This window comes from Amphiprion ocellaris, chromosome 8, assembly GCF_022539595.1.
Source record: "Amphiprion ocellaris isolate individual 3 ecotype Okinawa chromosome 8, ASM2253959v1, whole genome shotgun sequence".
Classification (NCBI taxonomy): domain Eukaryota; kingdom Metazoa; phylum Chordata; class Actinopteri; family Pomacentridae; genus Amphiprion; species Amphiprion ocellaris.
Genome location: NC_072773.1, coordinates 3,580,623 through 3,607,339, shown reverse-complemented (window position 1 = coordinate 3,607,339; position 26,717 = coordinate 3,580,623). Strand labels below are relative to the sequence as shown.

General features: G+C 38.9%; 2 protein-coding genes across 2 annotated transcripts in view; one reads left to right on the top strand and one right to left on the bottom strand.

Moving 5' to 3' along the window:
- bcl2l1 (BCL2 like 1) overlaps positions 1-4,791 on the top strand; it is a 45,948-nt gene extending 41,157 nt beyond the window's left edge. Inside the window, exon 3 of the mRNA XM_023280802.3 lies at positions 4,176-4,791. Coding sequence (XP_023136570.1) covers positions 4,176-4,319 — 144 coding nt within the window. The 3' untranslated portion in view covers positions 4,320-4,791. The remainder of the gene's footprint in view (positions 1-4,175) is intronic.
- A 6,304-nt stretch (positions 4,792-11,095) lies between these two features.
- Positions 11,096-26,717, bottom strand: LOC111575588 (cytochrome c oxidase subunit 4 isoform 2, mitochondrial). Its single transcript, XM_023280814.2, has 5 exons — positions 26,556-26,717; positions 23,043-23,130; positions 21,126-21,290; positions 12,296-12,427; positions 11,096-11,430 (listed from the first exon to the last, which is right to left on the bottom strand). Exons 1-5 carry the CDS (start codon positions 26,556-26,558, stop codon positions 11,297-11,299), a joined length of 522 nt encoding a protein of 173 aa, XP_023136582.2. The 5' UTR covers positions 26,559-26,717; the 3' UTR covers positions 11,096-11,296.

The following is a 26,717-nucleotide window of genomic DNA, read 5'->3' as shown; positions in this document are numbered from 1 at the left end:
TACTGTAATTCACCAACGTTATCTTGAAATAATAAATAATTCAGCGGGAGGCTTTATACACAGTGATCTCATACGTTCATGCTGTAATTAATCACGCTGATGGAATATTCCTGTCAGACATAGTATAATCCTGAAGCTTGAACACATCCAGAGCGCATTAAAGCCTCATTAAAAGGCACCGGCAGGTTTTAAAGGCACATTATGTTTTAAATGCTGCCAACATTATAACATTTATCAGCCAGAAATTATGACGACAGAAAGAATTATATGATGCTTTACTAAATCTGAGCTTTCAATTGTGCCACTTCTTTAAAATCACGTCTTTTTTAATAATAAAAAATATAAAAAATAACCTGTTTGCTGCGACCGGATTTGGTGAAAAAAACAATAACCTGCACTCGTGTAGTCGGTCGTAACCCAGCAGCAAAACTTTAGGGACTTTTCCTCTGAAGTGCAGATGGTGTTTAGTCAGAGCAGAGAGGAGACGAGTGTCAAAACAAAGTGAAAATGGAAGTAATAAAATACCTGTAGTGTTCAGAGTCTCATTTAGCTTTTACAGTGTCAGTAACACCAGTGGGAACATGTTGGGAATTACAGGTGGTTTACATTTTTGACATAACTGTGTCAAACTGCAGAGAATAATAGTGTTTCTACTTCTGTTCATGGTTGTTCTGTTTCCTTCGAGTTGCAGGACTTTATATAGCAGTGAAAATGAACCAACAGTGAGTAAAAACGTGACAGAAAACACCTTGAGAATCCTCAGGGTTAATACACTAGAAATATTCCATCCATAATCATAGATCTGTAATATGTTCATATCAGTTTAACTCCATTGTGTTAGTTTTTATCAACAATTCAGTGAAAATACATAGATTTTTCTTAGGTTTTCTTCAGCAGTTCTTAACTAACTAAACATAATTATTACTTAAGCAAATAAAATATCAGAAACTAGCAAAAAACTATCTTAAAGTCAAACCTAAAAATATTTAATTTACTGTCATTAGAGAAAGAAATCAGCAGATATTCACATTAGTGAAGCTACACCTAGAGAATAGTTGGCTTTTTTTCTTGGGCTATATCTATCTATATATATATATATCTATATCTATCTTTATATCTATATATCTATATATATATATATATATATGTATATATATGTATATATATATATATATATATATATATATATACATATATGTATGTATATATATATATATATATATATATATATATATATATATATATATATATCAGTAAAACTGCTAATATTTTCTATAAGAACATTCACAAACAAAATCCAGCGGAATTCTGGTAGATATTTTTGGTAAATGTTCTTAACCCTTTAAATCCCACAGGAGCGGTGCTGCTCCCATTTAACAAGTATTATAAAATTTTTATTTTTGTAAATATTTATTATAGTTCATATTTTACATTTTGTTGTCTAATATTTTGTTCATGTTCAACTCCAGTTCCTAATTTAGTAAAATCCTGAAAAATCCAAGTCAGTTTTGTTGTTTTTTTTCCACTTTAAACTATTGTTAAATTATCTAAACACATAGTTTGTCAGATATTGAAAGCTTAGGTTGTTCTGAAAAAGGGTACAATCAATCACTCATAGTATGATTTCTGATTCTTTTACAGCCCAAATAAAAAAATCCAGGCTGCCTGTATGACCCGTAGGTGTTAAAGGGTTTAGAAACTTTTTTTTAACATTTCTTTTTTTTCCACCAAAAAATTTGCAAAAATTTCCAAAAAATGTTGAAAATGTGGACATCAGAAGTTTCACTGTGAACATTTTTTTTCCCACATTTTCCGACTTTAAAACGAGTCAATTTGTCCCGCAGGACGACACGATACAATTCTGCAAAAAAAAAAAAATCCCCAAATTTGGCAAGAAAATTCTTGTAGATATTTTCAAAAAATTAGTAAAAATCTTTAAAACAAAAAAAAAATCCTAAAAATACCTAAAGGTATTGTATATATATCAGTAAAACTTTTATTTTCCTTAAGAACATTCACAAAAAATCTACCAAAATCCAGCGAATTTAAGAGACATTTTTTAAAATATTTTTTTTCCACCAAAAAATTTTCAAAAATTTCCCGAAAGTGTGGACATCAGAAGTTTCACTGTGAAATTTTTGTTTCTCCACATTTTCAAACTTTAAAATGAGTCAATTTGTCCCGCAGGACGACACAATAAAATTCTGCAAAAAAAAAAAATCCCCAAATTTGGCAAGAAAATTCTTGCAAATATTTTCAAAAAAATTAGTAAAAATCTTCCAAAAAAATCCTAAAAATATCTAAAGGTATTACATATGTATCAGTAAAACTGCGAATATTTTCTTAAGAAACCTTTTTTTCACATTTCTTTTTTCCACCGAAAAAATTTTCAAAAATTTCCCTAAAAACTGTGAAAATGTTGACATCAGAAGTTTCACAGTGAAAATCTATTTTTTCCACATTTTCAAACTTTGGGCCCTTGTGAAGTTGTTCTGTTAGTGCATGAATAAAAGTGTGAGTGAAAGTTCCGATTCTCTTCCAGTCTGCTTCGACCAACCACAGCCTCTCTGGGTTTGTCTGGATCCTCTGACTCGTCCACCTCGTCTCCTGTTTCAGACTTTCCAGTAACTGCCCCCCTCCCTCCATCAAGACCTTCTGTCCTCCCGTTGACTCACTCTGTTACTCACTTTCACATTTGCTCTGTTAAACGCTGCTGTTTTGGTTCAGAGACGGAGCTTTTAGCCTCGGACAGCCTTCACTAATGAGTCAGGGGGTTTAAATGTCCTCTATGTGACATTAGAGTCCTACTGGCGCCCCCCGGTGGCGGCCGACAGGAAGTGCAGGTCCTCGCGCCTCTTTTCCAGGAAGTGATTTCACTGGGCGGCTGGTAATGTGAGGAATGTGTGGCTCTGCTGGGGGAGGATGGGGGAGGATGGGGGAGGATGGAGGGTGTTTTTCCGTTAATTGATGAGATCTGGTTGTTTTTGTTGAGACTCTGCTGGAGGCTTTCAGGGTGTTTTTCTCCAGCAGTCCTGGTGTTTTACCTGCTGGGTGGATGGAAGTTTCCATATGAGTGTGGGCAGATCTGAGCCGATCTGAGCCGATCTGAGCCAGTCATCCTGGAACCAGCAGACCTTTACAAAGGGAATCTACCGCTCTGTTATCATAATTATAGATTTATTGTTGTGCTTCTTTCACACCTGAAACGTCGGCATTTATCTGATCTGATCTTGAACCAAAACCTGATAAATAGACGAGTGAATGGAAAGTTTCTCACCAAAGCAACAGACTGAAAGACTTTTATGTGATGTTTGTTTTATTTTATTTGTTCATTTTCTTCTCTTTTACCCTTTATTTATTTTATTTACTATACTGTTACTATTATTACTTCTAGACATGTCTTCATGGTTTTATTCTCAATTTTATTTTATTTGTTTTCTTCAGTTTTTCCCTTTATTATTTTTATTCTATTTGTTTATTTATTTACTATTATTATCATTAGTAGTAGTAATACTAATAGTTGCAGTAGTATTATTACTATGTTAGCATGTTTTTGAGTGATGTTGCTAACAGACAGACAACCAATGGAATGGTCAAATTTTTGTCCTTTTCAACAAGTTTCTAGTCGTTTTTGACAGTCTTCATCTCTTTTTGTTTTCTTTTTTAAAATGTGAGCGATTTAGGAAAAGTTTCTAGTCATTTCTTAACAAATTTTGCATCTTTTTGGACAAATTGGAGTCATTTTTTACAAGTTTTAAGTCACTTTGGTCATAATTGAGTTGTTTTGGACAAGTTTCAGGACATTTTGGACAGTTTTTAGCAATTTTGGACAAGTTTCTAGTCATTTTTAAACAAATTTTGGACAGTTTTGAGTCATTTTGGACAGTGCACATCAAATTCTACTGAGGAATAACAGACAGATGCAGATCGTCACATAAATAATTTTAGATTTTAACTATTTCTGCCGTCTTTTTGTCAGTTTTACTAAAAACACAACATCTAACATGGTTTAGAATCATCTTGGTGGGGATCTACGTGGCTTTAAAAACCTGCTTGTGGACTTTTTCTGTGTCAAACGGGGATTTTTGGGAACTTTTCACACCCATGTTTTGTTTCCAGATCACGGTCGGTAAATCCCCGTCCGTTAATCTTCCCTCTCCTCGTTTCCCTTCCAGGAGCGTTTTGCTGAAATCTTCGGTCAGGACGCGGCGGCTGAGAGCAGGAAGTCTCAGGAGAGCTTCAAGAAGTGGCTGCTGGTGGGGATGACGGTGGTGACGGGGGTGGTGGTGGGATCACTCATCGCCCAGAAACGCCTGTGAGGAACCACAGCCAGAAGCTCCTCCTCGTCCACATGAAGGTCCTGTTGGTCTCACCTGAACTCTGATGATGTTTACTCCTCCCAGAACAAAAGAAAACGGAGACGGTTGTCGTCGGTGTTCTCGTGTTTTTCCACCCGGCGGGAGAAAGACGTTGTTCTTCTTTCCTCCATCAGTCAGTCTGTGTTCGTTTCACGTTCTGTTTGTTTCCCGTCATCCAGAAGAGGTTCTAGTCTAAATGAAGCCGAGTGATTCAGGAGTTCTTCTGCCCCATCATGTTCTACCAGACTTTAGTTTGTGCCATAAGAGGAGAGGAACCGGCAGAACGTTTCTTCATGTTATTATGCTGCAGAGAAAGAATCGTAAACTAGCGGGGAAACCTTTGTGTTTGTTGGTGCTTTTTTTTCTTTTTTAGTGTTTTTCTCTTATTTTTTGTGTATTTCTGAACCATTAAAGTCCCACTGCTCCTGCTTGATCTGTGCTTCATGGTCAGAACAGTTCGGTCCCAGAACTCCAGAACGGTTCTCCTCCTCGGTAGCAGCAGGTTCTGTAGCATCACAGAGACAAAAGGAAAAAAACGTCTTTAATCAACACGCGTTCAACGTTTGGATGCAGAAGAGAATTTATTTTAACACGACGTCCCCATTAGTAGTTAGAGCAAGAAAAATACACTGAAACACACTGGAGACGAGCTGGAAACACACACAACAATAACACACAACAGCGACACAACAATAACACACAACTACAACACAATAACACACAACTACAACACAATAACACACAACTACAACACAATAACGACACAAACACACTGGAGACGAGCTGGAAACACACAACAATAACACACAACAGCGACACAACAATAACACACAACTACAACACAATAACACACAACTACAACACAATAACACACAACTACAACACAATAACACACAACTACAACACAATAACACACAACTACAACACAATAACACACAACTACAACACAATAACACAACTACAACACAATAACGACACAAACACACTGGAGACGAGCTGGAAACACACACAACAATAACACACAACAGCGACACAACAATAACACACAACTACAACACAATAACACACAACTACAACACAATAACACACAACTACAACACAATAACACACAACAACACAACAATACAATAACAACACACAAACACACTGGAGACGAGCTGGAAACACACACAACAATAACACACAACAGCGACACAACAATAACACACAACTACAACACAATAACACACAACTACAACACAATAACAACACAACTACAACACAATAACGACACAAACACACTGGAGATGAGCTGGAAACACACAACAATAACACATAACAACAACACAACAATAACACACAACTACAACACAATAACACACAACTACAACTACAACACACAACACAACAATACAGTAACAACACACAAACACACTGGAGAGGAGCTGGAAACACACAACACAACAACAACACAACAAAACACAACACACCAACATACAGATACACCTGCCACCACACAGACACAACACACAACAAGACATGACAATACAAGACACAACACACAATAGCACAACAGCAACACACAACTACAAAACAACACATCTGCTGCCACACAAGCATTAACACACAAAACACAAGAATACAGACACAACACAAAAAACACAACACAAAAAACACAACACAGCTGTCTCCACAGTCTCTCTGTTTCCAGTTTGAGGCGTTCTTTATTTCTATCTGTAGTCGACGTATTTCAGTTGATTCCTTCTATGAAGCATCTTTAAGTAAACAAAAACAAACAATAAACAGGCTACACTTAATAATTAGACTCAGATAAACTGTTTAGTTTCTGACCTCAAAGTAAATTTTTCTGTCTTTCTTTCTGAGTTCATTAAATGGATTCATTCCAGGTTTCAGATCAATTTCACAGCCTTCATTCACTCAGAGTAAATAAAAACAACGGATAAATAAAAAATATCTTTATAGATGGAAATAAATCTGTTTATAGATGGAAATAAATGTTTACAAATGGAAATAAATCTGTTTATAGATGGAAATAAATCTGTTTACAGATGGAAATAAATCTGTTTACAGATCAGAACTTTACAGTATTTATCTGCATTTAACTGATTAATGGATCCTGTTTGTCTAATTTTAACAGTTTTCTGTTGTTTTGATGCTTCATAGATGGAATTCTTCACTTGTTTTTGTTTAAATGGAGTTAAATTTAAATAATTCTTTAAAATGCAGCAGACATGAGTTAATTGTTTGAAGTTAATTGATCGTTAATAATCAATAATTCAGCTTTAATATCTTCAGTTTGGGTTAAATTAAAGCTCCAGAGTCGTTTCCACTCGTTATTCTGTAATAAATTCTGATCATGAAACGTTCAAACTGAAACCGTTTCTGCTGTTTGTTGTTTTGTTTGTTTTATTTTCTGATCCATCATCAGTCTGGTGTTCGTCACGCTTCACGCTCGTCATCCCGTGTCTTTTTTAACACGCGTGTCGCGTCAGGAGACGCAGAGTTTCTGCTTCACAGGTTTGAGTCGTTTCTGTCAAAATAAAACTCCGTCTGGATTCTTTTCCCAAACGACTCGGATCTGACAGAACGATGCAGACACACACAGCTGGAACATCTGGAGACGCACAACACACAACTATAACACAACAATACACAACAATAGACAATACAACAACAACACAACAATAACACACAATAACACACCAGCAGATGCACAACACACAATAACACAATACACACAATAGACAATACAACAACAACACAATAACACACAATACATCAATACACAATAACACACCAGCAGATGCACAACACACAACAATAACACAACAATACAACAATAGACAATACAACAACACACAACAATAACAATACACACAATAGACAACAACACAACAACAATAATACAATACACAACAACAATAGACAACACCAATAGACCATACACAACAATAACACACAACAATACACACAACAATAGACAATACAACAACACACAATAACAACACACAACAATACATCAATACACATTAACACATCAGCAGATGCACAACACACAGCAACAACAATAATACAACACACAACAATACACAACAATAGACAACACACAACAATAACAATACACACAACAATAGACAACATAACACATAACAATACACAACAATAGACAATACAACACACAACAATACACAACAACACACAATAATAGACAATACAACAACACAACAATAACACAATGCACACAATACACAACAACAATAGACAATACAACAATACACAACAATAACAATACACACAATAGACAAAACAACAATAACAATGTACAACAACACAATACACAACAATAGACAATCCAACAACACACAACTATACACATCAATAGACAATACACAACAAAACACACATCAATACACAATACATACAAAATAGACAACAATACACAATATACAACACATCAATACACAATAGACAACACAACACACAACAATAACACAACAATACATCAGTACACAATAACACACCAGCAGACACACAACACACACATAAATACACAACACACCTGCAAACACACAATATACAAAATACACAACACAATACACGTGCAACACACAACACATAAATGAACAATACACAACAATACACAACAACACCTGCAGACACACAACACAAAAATAGCCAACCAAATACACAAGACACCTTCAGACACACAAACACAACAACATGCAAAAACACAACGACACAAACACAAAACAACAAAAAACGCAGCTGTCATCAAACATACAACACATCTGCTGCCACAGAAACACACAACACACGGGCCACTATACGCAAATACACACAACGCACAACAACACCCCTGCAGACACACAATATGCACGCACAACATGCAAAAACGCGACAACAAACAAAACAACAAAAATGCATGACAACACACCTGCCGCTACACAAACACACAACAACAACACAACAACATAGCTGCCGCTACACAAACACACAACAACAACAACACAACAACAACATAGCTGCCGCTACACAAACACACAACAACAACACAACAACAACACACCTGCCGGTCACATGACGTCTCCAGGAGGACAGAGATTCTCTTTGTCTTTTTTAAATGTCCATCTTTAATTTAAAGGACCAACTGATGATGATGATGATGATGATGATGATGATGAAGGAGGTCAGCGTTCCCAGAATCTTCCCGCTGCTCCAGAACTCGACCACATTCCAAAATAAAAGCAGCAGCTCCTGGTGTTTCAGCAGCTTAATCTCCAGAGTGTCCAGCAGCTCCTGTTTTTATTTATTTTTTAGTTTCGCCTGCAGACCAGGAATTCTCCAAACAACCAAACCAACGATGCTTCTCTCAGAGCGTCTCCTGCTCTCGTACATTCCAGTCCGTATATTTCTATTTTTCTAGCCGTTTTTCTCTCCTCCTTTTGAACTAATTCTGTTTTTTCCACCTGCTGAGTGAGTGAAAGTTCAGCACAAATGAAGGAAGCATCGGCACGACCCCAACACATATATATATATATATATATATATATATATATATATATATATATATATATAAATATATATATATACTAGTTATTCAAACCTGATTAGAATAGCACGTTAGCTTAGCGACATATTTAAGAAAAATGGCTTTGAAACTTTATTTATATTTGGTGTTTAAAAAAGAAAAAAGCAGAAAGGTGCCCTTCAAATGGCCTTAACTCCATCTTTGCATTGTGTCAGTTTTTTTTTAGGATTATTGGACCAACTAGACAAGAAAATACGAAAAAAAAAGGATATTTTCCAACAAGTAAAACAAAAAAAGTTGTCTTGTCGCTACAGAAGCAGTCCGATGGTCTTTGTTTGTCTTTAGGATGCCGCTGTAAACATTTGAATCACATTGAACCCAATAAAGCCCAATGTTGGAACATGAGTCCGTCTCTGTTTTATTTTAGCGAAGCATCGAAGCAGAAAAAAAGTTCACTTGAGGCCCCGAGTGACAGTCGGCTGATGAGGAAACGTTTTAAAAGGTCAACCGTTGGGAACGAGGAACACAAACCAAGTGTTTAAAGGTCAATTTACTGAGTTTTAATGATTAACACTGAAATTATCCTTGATTTTATTCACACTCCACTGAACTCTAATAGCCTAGCCATGCTAACTATGCTCACTGGGCAGATTCTGTCAGGTGCTTCAATACGAAACGTTCCCACAACATTACCTACGAGTTCTAATAATGTTCTAAAGAAAAGATTTTAATCTGATGTTCAAAGAACGTTTTAAGGATATTCATCATCTCTAATAATGTTCCTGTGAGGTTAAAAGTGAACTAAGACAGAACGTTTTAACATTCAGAAGATGTTTGGAGGATGTTGTCAGATTGTGTTCCATGATAACTAAAGAAGAACGTTCTCAAATCAACATTCAGACAATGTTCTCCAGATGTTATCGAGACCTCAGAAGAACATCTTGTCTGCAGTGTTTTTCGGATATTTTGGGGATGTTGCTGTTGAGAACGTTCTTCTATAAAACGTTCCCTCAATGTTACATGATAACAAAGGAAGGACGTTCTCAACGCAAGGTTTGGAAAATGCTTTAAGAACATTTTTAGAATGTCTTTGGAGAACTTTCAACTCACATTCTATGAATTAAAAGGAAACTTTGCACAAAAAACATCGCTAGAACTTTGCAGAACGTTTTCAGCACAAAAACATTGTAGTGGGGTCAAAGAGAAACCCGGGAAGGAGGGAACATTCCCGCAACAATGGTCTACGTTACCTACAGGTTCTAATAATGTTCTAAAGAAAATATTTAAATCTGATGTTCAAAGAACGTTTTAAGGATATTTAGCATTTCTAATAATGTTCCTGTGAGGCTAGAAGAGATTATGTTCTATGATAACAAAAGAAGAACCTTCTCAAACCAACAAAAAGTATAAATGATAAAGGATAAAGTTCTCCAAAAACGTTCTAATAATGTTTTCCAAATGGTGCATTGAGAAAGTTTTTAGTTCTCAGAACGTTCTTCTTAAAGGCAGGATAAAGTTCTCTAAAGACGCTCTAAAAATGTTCCTAAAACATTTTACAAATGTTGCATCGCGAACGTCCTTCCTTTGTGGGAACGTTTTATAGAACGTTCTCGACAGCAACATCCCCAAAACGTCCTCAGAACTTTGCAGGTAAAATGTTCCAACTTTGTTAATATTTTAAATTACAGGAACATTTTCTGTCTTCTGAGGCCTCGATAACATCTGGAGAACGTTTTCTGAATGTTTGTTTGAGAACGTTCTTCTTTAGTTATCATAGAACATTAATCTGTTTTGAAATTTTTTGTTATGTTCTTAAAACATTTTCAGAATTATTAGAATTTATAGGTAACGTTCTCTAATGTTGTGGGAACGTTTTCTGGCAGTGAAAAGATCTTTTAGAAACCTTTTTTTGGTGATTTGTTGAATTCCTCCCTGAATTTTCCAGATAAAATAAAGTCTTACGTAGGTTCTCTGCTGGGATTTAATGGAACTGAGCAGGTTTGATGCATTTTGTTCTAAATTGTTGAAGAACGTCTTAAAGGACCCAGAATTTAAAGTTCTAATGAAGGTTTGTGCAGATTTAGACCATTAGAAGTCTTATTAAATCTTATTAAAAACAGATGAAACCAGATGTTTGGCTGAGAACCGCTTGAAGCTGCAGAAAATAAACATCTGAATGTTTTATTTTTTAATAAACCAGCTGCACAAAGACATCAGCAAAACTTTATTCTTTTACGGTCACCAGGACGGACAGTTTCCCTGTGACAGGTCGACTTCAGGCAACACAGTGAGGTTCCCTCAGAGCTGCTGACAGATCAGTTCCTGGGTTCTAGTGGTTTACACACTTAGAAGAACATTCAAAAAGTGCAGCAGCGCTCCGAGGTGGACTACCAGGTCACTACCAACAGCTCTACTTCCACTGGCCCTTCTCGTAGTCCCACTTGGAGGAGATTCCCTCGATGGGGTTGATCCTCATGTCCAGGATCCTCTGGAGCTGCTTGGCCTGCCAGTCGTCATCGAAGGTCCTGGGACGCTGAGGGTAGACTGGAGAAACAAAGACGTAGAGCTGTGAAGAAGAGTCTACATCCACTGGTAGAGACCATCATGCTGGTCTGGAGCTCCCCATGACTACTAGAACTCTGGATTTTCTCAATCATGCATTTTGGTACTTTTATAGATTTATTAACCTTCCTGTTGTCCTCATTTACGGCCACCAAAAATACTGTTTCCTTGTCTGTAAAAAATCTGCCAAAAAAAACCCCCAAATTTCTGAAAATTTGCAAAACCTTCAGGAAGAAAATTCCAATAATTCATTAAAAGTTTCCCTTAAAAGTTTTATTTAAAAAAAAAAAAAATCCCCCAAATTTGGCAAGAAAATTCTTGTAAATATTTTCAAAAAATTAGTAAAAATCTTCCAAAAATTTCTAAAAATATCTAAAGTGATTCCATATATATCAGTAAAACTTCTAATATTTTCTTTAAGAACATTCACATAAAAATCAACCAAAATCCAGTGAAATTCATTGGATTTTGGTTGATTTCTTTTGTGAATATTCTTAAGAAACATTTTTAACATTTCTTTTTTTCCACCAAAAAATGTTTAAAAATTTCCCAAAAATGTTGAAAATGTGGACAACAGAAGTTTCACTGTGAAAATATTTTTTTTCCCACATTTTCAAACTTTAAAACTGGTCAATTTTGACCCGCAGGACGACACGAGGTTTGAAGGTGTTGGAGAATTCTGCGATGTCGAGAGACAAACGAGGAGGCAGATTCAGAGACACTCTGGAGACTCAGACTGGGAGACGATCATTAACGATGTTAGCTACATCTGGACTTCTTCCTGCCTGTCTCCTGTTATTAACCAGCTTCCTATTCAAACGGAGGAGTTTGTTCCGTCAGGTTTTACCGTAGACCCTCTGCCACCAGACCACCAGGCCGGTGAAGCCCAGGAACAGGAAGATTCCTCCCACCACGGTCTTCCACTCGTCGGACGGCCGCTTCATCTCCGGGTAGGTGTGGCGGAACGTCAGCCGGTACACTGCAGCAGGAACACAACAGAGTGAAAGCAGGCACACAGAGCATTTTTATTACTTTATAATAATAGCTTTGACTTGCAGCACGCTGTTTATTTGACTTGCAAAACTTTCCCTCATTATACTTCCTGCTTGTCAGGTATTGTTGCTGTTCTGCACCAAACAAAAAGTCCAATTCTTTGTAAACCTTCTGGGTAATAAAACAGATTCTGATGGTGTAGATTTGACATTAACACCCTGATATCTCTCCACATGTTTACTGTCTCAGTTTTTACTGCTGCTGCTGCTGCTGCTGAAATAAAAGCCAATAAGTCAAATAACATTCCATATTCTCTGGTCTATTTTAACATCATACACTCAGTGGTAGAAGAACTATTATTTACAGTAATGTAAGAGCCTCCATTAATAACAAATGTCCTGCAATCTGAAGTTTTACTATCAGCAAAATGTACTTAAAATATAAAAGATAAAAGTGGTTCTGTAGTAAAATATCCTCCATGTTTACCCTTTATTTATTTACTTACTTACATGTTTATTTTAAATTTATTTTGCTTACAGACTCACCTTTATGGTTTTATTTTCTGTTTTCTTTTATTACATATGTTCCTTTTTCCTTATTTGGATGTGGCAGATTTTGTTCTTTTATTATTCATCTGGTGTTGGTCTTTAATTTATTTTGAAAATCGTTTACTACATTTAAAACTACATTTAACTCTTTTGCCTCTTTGGTCTTTCTTCAGTTCAGACTGACATATGCATATCTATCTATCTATCTATCTATACACAAAATCCTAAACTTAAAAATTAAATGTTAATAATCAAAATTACCAATAAAAAATAAGTAAAATTTAATTTAACTTAATGTGCTTTAATCTAATTTACTTCAATTCAATTCAATTCCATTTAATTTAACATAATTCAATTTATTTGTCAATTTTAATCTCTTTTACACTTTTATTTACTTTTTATTATATGTGTACACACACACACACAAATATATATATATATATATATATATTGTGACGACCCTCCAGCTCGCCACCGGGTGCGCCTGATCAGGAGCTGAGTGTCGCCACCTGACCGAGCCACATTTGCAATCAGTGGCTCAGCAGTACTTAATCACTCTCCTTTTCCAGTCGGGGCCTCTCGCTGACAGGAGCGTTGTGTCCGGGGAGCTCCAGTTCCTCATAGAGATCTGGCTGAGTTGGGCCTGGGCAGCCGTGGCACAGTATTTTGTTGGGCAATAAAAGCTTTGTTTTTGCATCATACAGTGGTGGTCTCAGCATCTTTGTTGCAACTGAGGAGCCGAGTTGTAACAAATGGGGGCTCGTCCAAACAGTTTAGTGTAAGCAGCGGTAGCTGATCTGCGTGCACCGTTGTGGGCGGGGATTGTCATTTTTTTTGGTGTGTGTGTGTGTGTAAATGAGTCAAGGGTTGTCGCGTCGGGAGTGACGTTGTTGTGACCTGTTCATTCATTCCTTCAGAGTATGGGGAACAGCGCGTGTGTGGTGAGGATTTTCTGGAGTTAAGAAGCAGCTCTAGGTAAGTTGAATTGTTTTGTAGTTTGACTCAGAGGACAGGTTGTTGCCGGGTGTAATGCTGGTGTTTCTAGCTCTGAGTTCTGTGTTTTTGTAGCCGAACAGTGGTGGTAAGTCACTGTGGTTCTGTCTCTGTTAGGCTTCAGAGTGAACTCTCTTGCAGTCCGTTTGGGGGGTCAGTAGTGTGGTGAGAACGTGGTTAGAGCAGTCGTCTCGGGAGCACGTCCGAGGCTGCAGGTGGAGTCGCCGTTTCTCGGTTGCTTCACCGGGCCTACGGGAGCTGGTGCGTAAATACCCGCCACAAGTACCGCCTGAAGACGAGGGGGGAGAGTAGTTAGATTCTGTTGAGGCAGTTAGAGGGACGGAATCACGGTGATGAGTCAGCTGTTTGAGCTGCAGGGGTTGGTGTCAGAGCAGCTGATTTAAGCCGGTGGATTTTTCACTGTGGTTTTTCGGCCGGTGCAGAGTAATGGCCTCAGTGGAGGATTTTCTGAGAGCTCCGTCAGAGGAGCTGCTGGACCGCTGTTCACGGGAACAGCTGGTGAAAATAGCGGAGCACTTTAAAATGGATGTGGGGGATAAAAGGTCTAAAGAAAATATGAAACACATCCTTAAAATAAACCTACTCGAGGCAGGGGTTTTCCAGCCTAAAGTTCAAGCTGTCGAGGTTGGTTTAGACTCCGGTGAGTCTGCTGCTTCTGGGGAAGCTTCTCCGAGCAGCTCGGCTTTTACATTTGAGCAGCGTGAGAGGCTGCTATTGTTACAAGTTGAGCTGAAAAGACTGGAGCTGGAGGAGCGCAGACTGAGTCTGAGTTCTCCTGGTGTCGTGGTTCAGACTCTTGGAGGTTCATCTGGTCCTCCACATTCATTTGATGTTTCCATGAATTTGCGTTTGGTTCCTCCGTTTAGTGAACGTGATCCTGACACGTTTTTTTCCCTGTTTGAGAGAGTGGCTGAGACCAGAGGCTGGTCTGACACTGAGAGGACGTTACTCCTGCAGTGTGTTCTCACAGGTAAAGCTCAGGAGGCATACTGTGCTCTCGGTGTTGCAGACAGCAGGGTTTACACTTCGGTCAAAGCCGCTGTTCTCAAGGCCTATGAATTGGTACCTGAGGCCTACAGACAGAGGTTCAGGTCCTGGGAGAAGTCTGGTCGCCAGACTCACATGGAGTTTGCCAGGGAGTTAAGCACACATTTCCATCGGTGGTGCTCTTCACTAAATGTTCACACATTTGACGCTCTGTGTGAGTTGATTATTCTGGAGCAGTTCAAGGACTCAGTTCCTCCACACATTTCGGTCTATATTAGTGAACATAGGGTGAAGACAGCGGAAGAAGCGGCAGCCCTCGGAGATGATTATGTATTAATTCATCGGGGGGAGTGTGACTTCAGAGCTCCGGAATCTGGTAAAGATAGAACGGATAGGTCTGTGTGGAGTCAGGCACAGGGAGACCAGAGAAACATCTGTCACTATTGTAGAGGAAGGGGACACTGGAAGGCTGAATGCCCCGTAAAAAGTAATTCTAGAGGTGGACAGGTGAAGCCTATTGCACTTGCTGCTCCGGGCAGGAGGTCAACTAGTGTTCTTCCTCCTGGTGTCATTTCTCCCAGGAAAATAGGGGAGTCAGGGGAAACTGGTAGCAAGTTACAGTCTGATTTCTCTGCTTTTGTGTCTGATGGCTATGTGTCATTAGTAGGTATTAATCAAAAAATACCAGTAAAAATTCTGCGGGACACAGGAGCGTTTCATTCATTTATTGTAAATTCGGTGCTGCCATTCTCTCAGTGCACGGCCACTGGTGATTACATTCTGATGCAGGGGATGGGACTGAATGTGCTGCCTGTTCCAGCGCATAAACTTAGGCTTGACTGTGATCTAGTTCAGGGGGAAGTTATTATGGGACTGCGTCCAGCTCTGCCTATACAGGGGGTGCAGGTCATTCTGGGGAACGATCTGGCTGGTGATCGTGTCTGGGCTGACGGACCAATTCAACCTGTGGTAACCTCTTCTCCTTTTGTTACAGAAAAGCCAGATGAAAGTGAAAACAACTTTCCGGAGGTGTTCACAGCTTGTGCAGTTACTCGGTCCATGTGTCGTAAGAAGGCAGAGTCAGATGCTGAGCAGAGTTGCGTGGAGGATGATGGGACCCCTACTCTGGTTATACCTGACTCTCTTTTGTCTGTTTCTTACAGTGATTTGGCGGCAGAGCAGCAGGCCGATCCGTCACTCCGTGCTTTGTTTGACTCTGTGGCTGTGGATGCTTCAAGTACTGCATGTGGTTATCTGTTGCGGGATAAGATATTGATGAGAAGGTGGATGCCACAGGGAGATAGTTTCATTGGTGATCCGGTTTGTCAGATTGTTGTGCCCTCCAGGTTCCGGGAGGAGGTCCTGAGGACGTCGCATGATCAAAGTGGACACCTGGGAATACGTAAGACGTATAATTATGTCTTGAGGTACTTTTTTTGGCCTGGATTGAAAAGAGATGTTTCTCAGTATATTAGAACATGCCACACATGTCAGTTGACAGGAAAACCGAACCAGAAAATTAAACCTGCTCCTCTGTATCCTATCCCAGCAGTTTCCCAGCCATTTGAGCATCTGATTATTGATTGTGTTGGTCCTTTACCACGTTCAAAATCAGGGAACCAGTATTTGCTTACGGTCATGTGTCAGAGTACCAGATACCCAGCGGCCTATCCGCTGCGGACCATTAATGCTAAGTCTGTGGTTAAAGCGCTGACACAGTTTATTTCAGTGTTTGGGATTCCGAAGATCATTCAGAGTGACCAGGGTTCAAATTTCCTGTCCCATTTATTTACCCAGGTTTTGAAGCAGCTCCGAGTGAAACATAACCAGGCATCTGCATACCACCCGCAGAGCCAGGGGGCTCTAGAACGGTTTCACCAGACGTTGAAGTCTTTGTTACGGAGCTATTGTGTTGAGATGAACCAGGACTGGGAACAGGGCCTACCATGGTTGTTGCTGGCAGCGCGAGAGGTGGTGCAGGAAAGCACCGGGTTCAGTCCGAATGAATTAGTATTTGGGCATACCGTGCGGGGTCCACTAGCTCTACTGCATGATGCGGTGGCTCCATCTGATCCGCCCCAGAATCTGATTGATTACATAAATGGTTTCCGGCACCGGTTGTATGTGGCAGGGGAGAGCGCTAGGAGGGGCCTGGCCGCTTCTCAGGCCAAAATGAAGTGCTGGTTTGATCGTAGGGCCAAGGTTCATCAGTTCACTCCTGGAGACCAGGTTCTGGCGTTGTTGCCCTTGGTGACGTCTCCGTTTGAGGCTAAGTTTCATGGTCCCTTTACAGTTATACGCCAGGTTTCAGAGCATAACTATCTCTTGGCAATGCCAGAGCGTAGAAGAAAGTCTCAGCTCTGCCATGCCAACCTGCTAAAGCCTTATTATTCCCGTGAGGGGGGGAAAGAAGTGCAGATGGCGAAACCTGTGTTGGTGGTAGGGGCAGGGAGTCCTCTAGCTGTTAGCTCCTTGGTACTACATCAGGATGATGGGGTAGTGACACCTGATGAGGGCCAGTTGCGAGGCCGTTTGAAGAATTCTGAGACGTTGGATAAGCTGGAGTCTTTGTTTAAGCACTTACCTTGTGAACGGTGCACTGAGCTGTCCGCTCTCATTAAGGAGTACTTGTGTCTCTTTAATGATGTTCCAACCCGCACACATCTGATAGAACATGACATTGATGTGGGCGAGGCTCAGCCAATCCGTCAGCGATTTTACAGAGTATCAGATGTAAAATGCAAGATTATGGAACAGGAGATCCGATACATGCTTGACCATGGTATCGCTCAGCCCTCATCCTCTAGCTGGGCTTCTCCCTGTTTACTGGTAGATAAGGCTGACAAGAGTCCGAGATTTTGTACCGACTATCGAAAAGTAAATGGGGTGACAAAACCAGATGCCTACCCGCTGCCTCGTGTGGAAGATTGTGTAGATCAAGTGGGCTCAGCATGCTTTGTCAGCAAGTTTGATCTTCTCAAAGGGTACTGGCAGGTTCCCCTGTCTGCTAGGGCACGAGAAGTATCCGCCTTTATTACTCCTTTTGGTCTTTTTTCATATAATGTGATGAGTTTCGGACTGCGGAATGCACCGGCCACTTTCCAGCGGCTGATGAACATTGTGGTAGCAGGACTGGAGGGTTGTGCAGTGTATCTGGATGATGTGGTGATCTATAGTGATTCTTGGGAGGAACATGTCCTCCGCATTCAGAGCCTTTTTGACCGTTTGCGTGCTGCGCACCTAACAGTTAACCTGGCAAAATGTGAATTCGCCAAGGCTACAGTTACCTACCTTGGAAAGGTTGTGGGGCAAGGTCAGGTGCGGCCAGTACAGGCCAAAGTGGCTGCTATTGAGAGCTACCCCGTTCCCACCACTAAGAAGGAGTTGATGCGTTTTCTGGGGTTGGTGGGCTATTATCGGGGGTTCTGTAGGAATTTCTCCAGTGTTGTTGCTCCTCTCACAGACCTGCTTAAAGCCAAGGTGAGGTATGTATGGTCTACTCCCTGCCAACGAGCTTTTGAGAGTGTTAAAGCTGTTCTGTGTTCTCCTCCCGTCCTCAGTGCACCCTGCATGACTCGGCCGTTTCAGCTGCAGGTGGATGCCAGTGATGTTGGGGCGGGTGCAGTGTTGTCCCAAGCTGGCCCAGATGGAGTTGAGCGTCCTGTGAGTTTCTTTTCCAGGAAGTTCAACTCGTACCAAATGAACTACTCAGTTATAGAGAAGGAGACCTTGGCTCTTATCTGGGCATTACAACATTTTGATATCTATGTGGACTCAGGGAGGCCATTGGTGGTCTACACAGATCATAACCCACTGACCTTCCTCAACTCATTGCACAGCCCAAACCGCCGACTGATGCGGTGGGTGTTGTTTCTACAGTCTTACTGTTTGGACGTCCGTCACATCAGAGGTTCCGATAATGTGGTGGCCGATGCATTGTCCCGAGCCCCTGGTTTGTGAACCGGTAGGACTGGTGGGTATGATGGTTTGGATATGATGTATAGTGGTAGATAATTTGTCAGTGTCGTAGTTGTGCAGGTTCTGGGATATGGGGAATTGATCACCAATTTAAATCAGAATTGTGAGGTTGTGTATTTGTGTTGCAGTTGTTTGAGTTTTTCAGGGGGAGCCTCGTCTTAAGGGGGGGTGTGTGTGACGACCCTCCAGCTCGCCACCGGGTGCGCCTGATCAGGAGCTGAGTGTCGCCACCTGACCGAGCCACATTTGCAATCAGTGGCTCAGCAGTACTTAATCACTCTCCTTTTCCAGTCGGGGCCTCTCGCTGACAGGAGCGTTGTGTCCGGGGAGCTCCAGTCCCTCATAGAGATCTGGCTGAGTTGGGCCTGGGCAGCCGTGGCACAGTATTTTGTTGGGCAATAAAAGCTTTGTTTTTGCATCATACAGTGGTGGTCTCAGCATCTTTGTTGCAACTGAGGAGCCGAGTTGTAACAAAATATATATATATATATATATATATATATATATATGAATTAGGGCTGGGACTTTAACGCATTAATTTCGATTAATAAATCACCACGAAAATAACGCGTTAACAATAATAACGAAATTAATTGCACCCTCCTCAGTTCCCTCATTTCTGGTAACTCTGATGAACACTCCAGCCCAGTAGGTGGCGGTAATGAACCTAAAGTCTGTTTGTAGCCATGAAGAAGAAGCACAGGAAGCACTGAGTGAAGTCAGGCACTGGTGAACAGTGAAGGAAGACGCGATTGAGCTTGTTGGACAGAAAGTTTCCTTTTAAAAATCTTCCTGATGGCAGCTTGGATAAAAGCCTGGTTGTGTGTAAATTGTACAACAAAGAGTTTTCTGATCACTGCGTCACTTCAAGCCGACGGTATCACCTCAATGTAAAACATGTTGCTGTTAGCACCAGAGCTAACGTTAGCTACGAGTCATGCTAATGGCTAACGGTGTAGCCATCCCATAATAGAGCACTTTTCTAGACAGTGCTTGAGTTTACAGAAAGTCTTAAAATGTTGAATAAAATCGCTATAATTGCACTTAGATTTGCAGTAATCTGTGAATGTAGCAGACAGATGAAAAATGCAGATAAATAGAAATGAAACATTTTTGTGGTTTAAGTTTTTACTCCGTCGAGGCTCTGCCTCCTTGGAGGAGGAATAACCTGAACAACAAAAATATCTCTTTTAATAACTTAATTATAAACTTTTTGTTTATAAAAAAATTACATAAATAAAATTGATATTCCTATAAAAAGAACCATCAAAATTCCACCATTTATCAGACCCAGAAAAGATGAAAACAGAATGAATCTCTGGATTTTCAACTTTCTGAAGCTCCTTGAACTACTTATGCTGATTTTATGTGCCATACAGTGGAAAAAACTACTAAATTCAGACTTTGTCATCAAAATCACTTTTTTCTATATGTCCCATTTTCCTTTTTTTAAAATAAATTTTAAATTATAAACACATATGTCTATTCATTGATTCAACTGTCAACCACAATTTTATTGGAATTGAAAAACTTCACTTATTGTGTCAAATATTGCTATTTGACAAAACTGCAATTATTGTGATTAATTAATTACAAAGCCTGTAATTAGATTAAATTTTTTAATCGCGTCCCACCAGTAATATATATATATATGTATATATGTATATAATGTATATAGATGCAAAATCCTAATCTTAAAAATTTAATAATCTTAAAAATAAAATGTTTAATTTAATGTGCTTTAATCTAATTTATATAAATTCAATCCCATTGAATTTAATTGAATTTAACTTAATTCGATTTAATTTAATTCAATTTATTTGTTAATTTTAATCTATTTTACCCTTTATTTACTTATTGACATATTTCTTTCACTTATTTATAATAATAATAATAATAATAATAATTACTATTACTGTTATTTTCTGTAAAGCACTTTGTAAACTCTGCTTTTAAAAACACCTGTATAAATAAAGTTACTATAAATGTATCATTACAGGTAATAGAGTCCAGCAGTCTGTTATTCTGATAAATAAAGTGGTGTAAGGATAAGAACATTAGAGTGAAGCAGCAGTATTTCCAGAGCTAAAATGTACTTTAGTTCCTTTAGTTGCTCAGAGTGACCCTGAGCTTCTTGTCCAGGTGATTTTGACCTACATGCGATCTTCTCCTCTTTGCTCAGCTGACCCCAGGGTCCTTTCTCCTTCTGCTTCAGCTTCCTGTCAGCGTCGGTCAGGACGTCTTTGTAGGCTCTGTCAGGCAGCGGGACGTCCGCCCGGTCCCAGTACATGGGCTGAGACATGTCCGCCGCCTCAGACACCTCTGGAGGACAACCATCACTTATTTACTCATTAAACCTGCTGCAGTGATCAGTTCAGTTCAATTCACTGGAAAAACTGGCACAAACACAAAAGCGTTCAGTGTGTGAAGGTGTGCGATGGTGCAATGGCGCCACCTGCTGCCTGGAAACACAACGATGGTCAGAATAATATTAGAAAACACACATTTCACTGAAATACTGATGATTATTATATTTAACTTCACCTGATGGATTTAAGTAGGACTGTCAGACATTCCAGCAAGAAAGAAACGTTCCCTTAATGTTACCTGCAAGTTCTAAAGGTGTTCTAAGGAAAACATTTTAATCCAATGTTTAAAGAACGTTTTAAGGATATTTATCATTTCTAGTAATGTTCCTGTGAGGTTAAAAGTGAACTACGACAGAACGTTTTAACATTCAGAGGATGTTTGGAGGATGTTGTCAGATTATGTTCCACGATAATTAAAGAACGTTCTCAATCAAATGTTCAGAAAATGTTTTAAGAACATTTTTAGATGTCTTTAGAGAACTTTCAAGTTACATTGTGAAAGATAAAAGACAGCATACCACTGAAGACATTATTAGAACTTTGCAGAACTTTCTCAGAATGTTTTTAAAACACAAAATATCCTGCTGGGTTGAGCTAGCAGGGAACATTCCCACAACATTAACTAAAAGTTCTAAGAATGTTTGACAGAGAACATTTTAATCTGATGTTCAAAGAACGTTGAAAGGATATTTATTATTTCTACTAATGTTCCTGTGAGGTTAAAAGTGAACTAAGACAGAACGTTTAACATTCAGAGGATGTTTGGAGGATGTTATCAGATTATGTTCTATGATAACGAAACAAGAACGTTCTCAAACCAACATTCAGAAAATGTTCTCCAGATGTTATCAAGGCCTCAGAAGACAGAATGTGTTTTCAGAAAATGTTCCTATACTTCAAAATATTAACAAAGGTGGAACATTTTACCTGCAATGTTCTGAGGACGTTCTGGGGATGTTGCTGTTGAGAACATTCTTCTATAAAACATTCTCACAATGTTAAATGACAACAAAGGAAGGACGTTCTCTATGCAACATTTGTAAAATGAACATATTTAGAGCATCCTGCCTTTAAGAAGAACATTCTGAGAACTAAAAGAAAATTTCCTGCAGAAAACTTGACTAGAACTTTGCAGAACTATTAGAACAAAAATATTCTAGCTGGGCTCATCAATCAGGGAACGTTCCCACAACACTGTCATGTTATGTACAAGTTCTAATAATGTTCTAAAGAAAACATTTGAGTCTAATCTAATCTTTAATCGCTATCTCATTTTATTCTTTATAAAATGTTCCTGTAATGTGATATATAAAAAAATGGAACATTTCATCTGCAATGTTCTGAGGATGTTTTGGGAATGGTGATGTTAACGTTCTTCTATTCTGTTGAAGAATATTTTTAGAACATCTTTAGAGAACTTTCTTTGCCTTTAACAAGAACATTCTGAGAACTAAAAAAATTTCTGCTAAAAACATTAATAGAACTTTGCAGAACTGTCTTAAAACGTTTTCAGAACAAAATAAATTCCAGCTGGGTGAACTTTTTGCTAAAGGTAAGTTAAAAACACCTCAGATTCCTCCACAGAAAAACAGCTGAAAGTTCGACCCGGTTCTTTAAAAAATGTTTGATAAAGGTTCCAGCTCTTCGCTCTTTCACAGGTTCTCCTGTGAAGGAACAGGTTTAAATAAAGAGAACGTGACGGTACCGTGACTCGCCATCCTGACGCTGCTGCTGGTTAAAGTTGCCTGTCTGGTCAGGAGGCTTCCAACCCGGCCGGAGGTCAAACGCAGCATCTGGAGAAACAAGACAAGTTTAGTTCTACCACCTCATGTGTGTTCTCCATTTTATAAAGTACACACCGTTATTAGTACTTTACAGACACACAGTCATGTACAGAGGAAACACTGAACTCAACAGGATTATTCCGTCTGAAATCATCAAACCTTTAGAACGGTTTCTGATGAACCATCTCTGAATTACGGATATTTGTGAAGTCAGTTTGAAGTTGATTAAAACTTTATTTGTCAAACCTCAATGACGAATCAAAGATGACTTCTATGAAACGTTCCGAGAAAGTCCTGCTAAGTTCTAGCAGGACGTTTTCTTCTAGTTCCTACAATGTTCTTCTTAAAAGCAAGATAACTGAAGACGTTCTCAAAATGTTTGGTGATAACGTTGTTACACTGTTCTGCCCTAACGTTCTTCTTCTGTTGTCATGTAGCTTTGTGGAATATTTTATAGATTCTATAGTAAGTTCCTTCAACTACGTCTCCATTAAATTACAGGAACATCTTATAAAGAGCGTTCTGGTGTCTAAGGTTGTCTTGAAAACATTTTCTGAATGTTGGTTTCAGAACGTTCTTTCTTTGTTGTCATTTTGGAGACATCTTAGAGAAGAACGTTCTATAAAGTGTTCTCACAACAAAAAGAAAAAATGCTCCACCTTTGACATGTCACATTAAAGGAACGTTATTAAATGTTCTGTATTAAAATGTTCCATCATCTGAAGAACTTTCTGCAATGTGCTCCCTTTCTTCGGAACATTATTAGAACTTGTAGGTAATGTTGTGGAAACGTTCCGTGTTGTTTGGTTGCTCTTTGACCCAGATACAACTTTTTTGTTTCTACAAACATTCTGAGAAAGTTCTGCAAAATATTTTCAGTCAGACGTTTTCCTAAAGTTCCTTAAAGATGCTCTAAAAATATTAATAATAAGACAGTTTTCCACATGTTGCATTGAGAACGTCCTTCCTTTGTTAACATTGAGGGAACGTTTTATAGAAGAATGTTCTCAACAGCAACATCCCAAAACATCCTCAGAACATTGCAGGTAAAATGTTCCACTTTTGTTAATATTTTAAATTAAAGAAACGTTTTATAAAAACACATTCTGTCTTCTGAGGCCTCAATAATATCTTGAGAACATTTTCTGAATGTTGGTTTGAAAACGTTCTTCTTTAGTTATCGTGGAACATAATCTGACAACATCTTCCAAACATCCTCTGAATGTTGTCGTTAGAACATTATATTGACTTTAGAGGAAACATTACTGGGAAATTAAAATATTCTTAAAACGTTCTTTATATTATAACTTGTAGGTAATGTTCTCTAATATTGTGGGAACGTTCTCGTTGAACATGAACAGGAGCTTCCTCTTATGTGGACCAACTATTGAAACAAAGAGTTGAGTTTTACATTCTTCAAATCATAGTTTTATCATATTTCTAAGTAACAGTTTTATTTTTGTGGACAGCTGTTAATGCAATATTATTTTACCACTAAATAAATCTGATTTTATTTAACACTTTAATGCACAGCAACCTCATTTACAACCAACAGTTCATTAAAAAGAGACAATAAAAGACTACGAGGCAGTTTGAATCATTTTATGACTCTTTCTAAACATCTATTGCCCATTATATTTTATTCTGCAGCATTTAATTGGTCGTTTGTTCTGTTTTAAACACTAATGTCTCCGTTTGTTGTTGTTCATAAGAGTGAATCTCATTACGGCGTCTGGATGGAAGTTAATTCCTTCTTGACCGTCTGGTCGCCTCATTATCTGCTGCTAACACCAGAGAAAAGAAACAAGTCCAGGCTGGGATGATGATGGTAGAGACATGAACGGAGCAAATAGCAACGAATGTTCCCTCAACGCTGGCTAACGTTATCTACAAGTTCTAAGAATGTTTGAGAGAAAACATTTTAATCTGATGTTCAAAGAACGTTTTAAGGATATTTATCATTTCTAATAATGTTCCTGTAAGGTTAAAAGTGAACTAATACGGAACATTTTAACATTCAGAGGATGTTTGGAGGATGTTGTCAGATTATGTTCCACGATAACTAAAGAAGAACGTTCTCAATCAAATGTTCAGAAAATGTTCTCCAGATGTTATCGAGGCCTCAGAAGACAGAACGTGTTTTTATAAAACCTTCCTGTCATTTAAAACATAAATAAAGGTGGAACATTTTTCCTGCAATGTTCTGTGGACGTTTTGGGGATGTTGTTGTTGAGAACGTTCTTCTACCAGCAAGCAGGGAATGTTTCAGCAACACTGGCTAATTTTAACTTCAGATTCAGGGAACTAAAAGAAAACTTCCTGCAGCAAACTTGACTAGAACTTTGCAGAACCTTCTTAGAACATTTCAGAACAAAAACAATTCTAGCTGGGCCCATCAATCAGGGAACATTCCCACAACATTGTCTAACGTTACGTACAAGTTCTAATAATGTTCTAAAGAAAACATTTTAATGTAATCTAATCTTTAATCTCTAACTGCTTTTAATCTTAAATTGAACATTTCTCCTGCAATGTTCTGAGGATGTTTTGGGGATGTTTGTGTTGAGAACGTTCTTCTATAAAACGTTCCCACAATGCTACATGAACGCAAAAGAAGGACGTTCTCAATGCAACCTTGAACTTTATTCTGTCTTGAAGAAGAAAATTCTGGGAACTAACATAAAACTTCCTGCTAAAAGCATCACTAGAACTTTGCAGAACTTCCTCTGAATGTTTTTAGAACAAAAGAATTAAAGCTGGATCTTCCAAAAACAGAAATTCAGAGAGCTACAGGTGTTTTATTTTACAGCTACAGACCAGAACGATCACTTCAGAGAGAAAACGTTAGGGATTATTTGAACTTTTTCCAGCAGCTGTTTAACTGATTCTACCCTGAAGCCTGAATGTCCTCCTAGATGTCCTCAGTAGTGTGGTGTAAAAGTGAAACTGGTCCTCACAGGAGTACCAACACACCCACACAGAGACACACACAGCCACTGAAAATGGCGGAAATTGGCTGAGAGTCAATTTAAGCGTCCGAGCTGACCTTCTGATCGGGACACAGGTGGAAAAAAACACCAGATTCAAACAGGAAAACCTCGCTGCATGAGAAAACTCCCAACAGAAACCAGTATTTATGCCTCTCATTAGTAGCTTTTTATTCCTGCGTGGAAAAAACTGCCCAGCTTTGCATGGAGATATAGTATTAAACTACAGGTAGTGCTGCTTCGACCCACTTTAGAGCCTTTTTTCAGCTTCACACGCTCCAAAGTCGAGCATTTCTAGAAATCTCAGAGCTCAATCTGTCTTTTCCTGCACGTCCGCCACTCTGCAGCCTCCTGTGGGATCAGAAGGAGGAGGCTGGTGGTCCCTTTTCCTTTTATATCCTCCCTCCGACGACAAACTACAGCCTGTTTATTTGTGCGAATACTCACCATGAGATTGGAGGAAGCAAAAGTCTTGAAAGAGAGGAAAAAAGGGAGAGTTTGGGCCTTGGTTCCCAGGTTCGTCTCGGCTCTTATCTCCACATAACAGTGAGCAGGAACCAACTGGTGGGCGGTGAGAAGGAGGCTGGATGGGAGGGAGACGGACCAAAC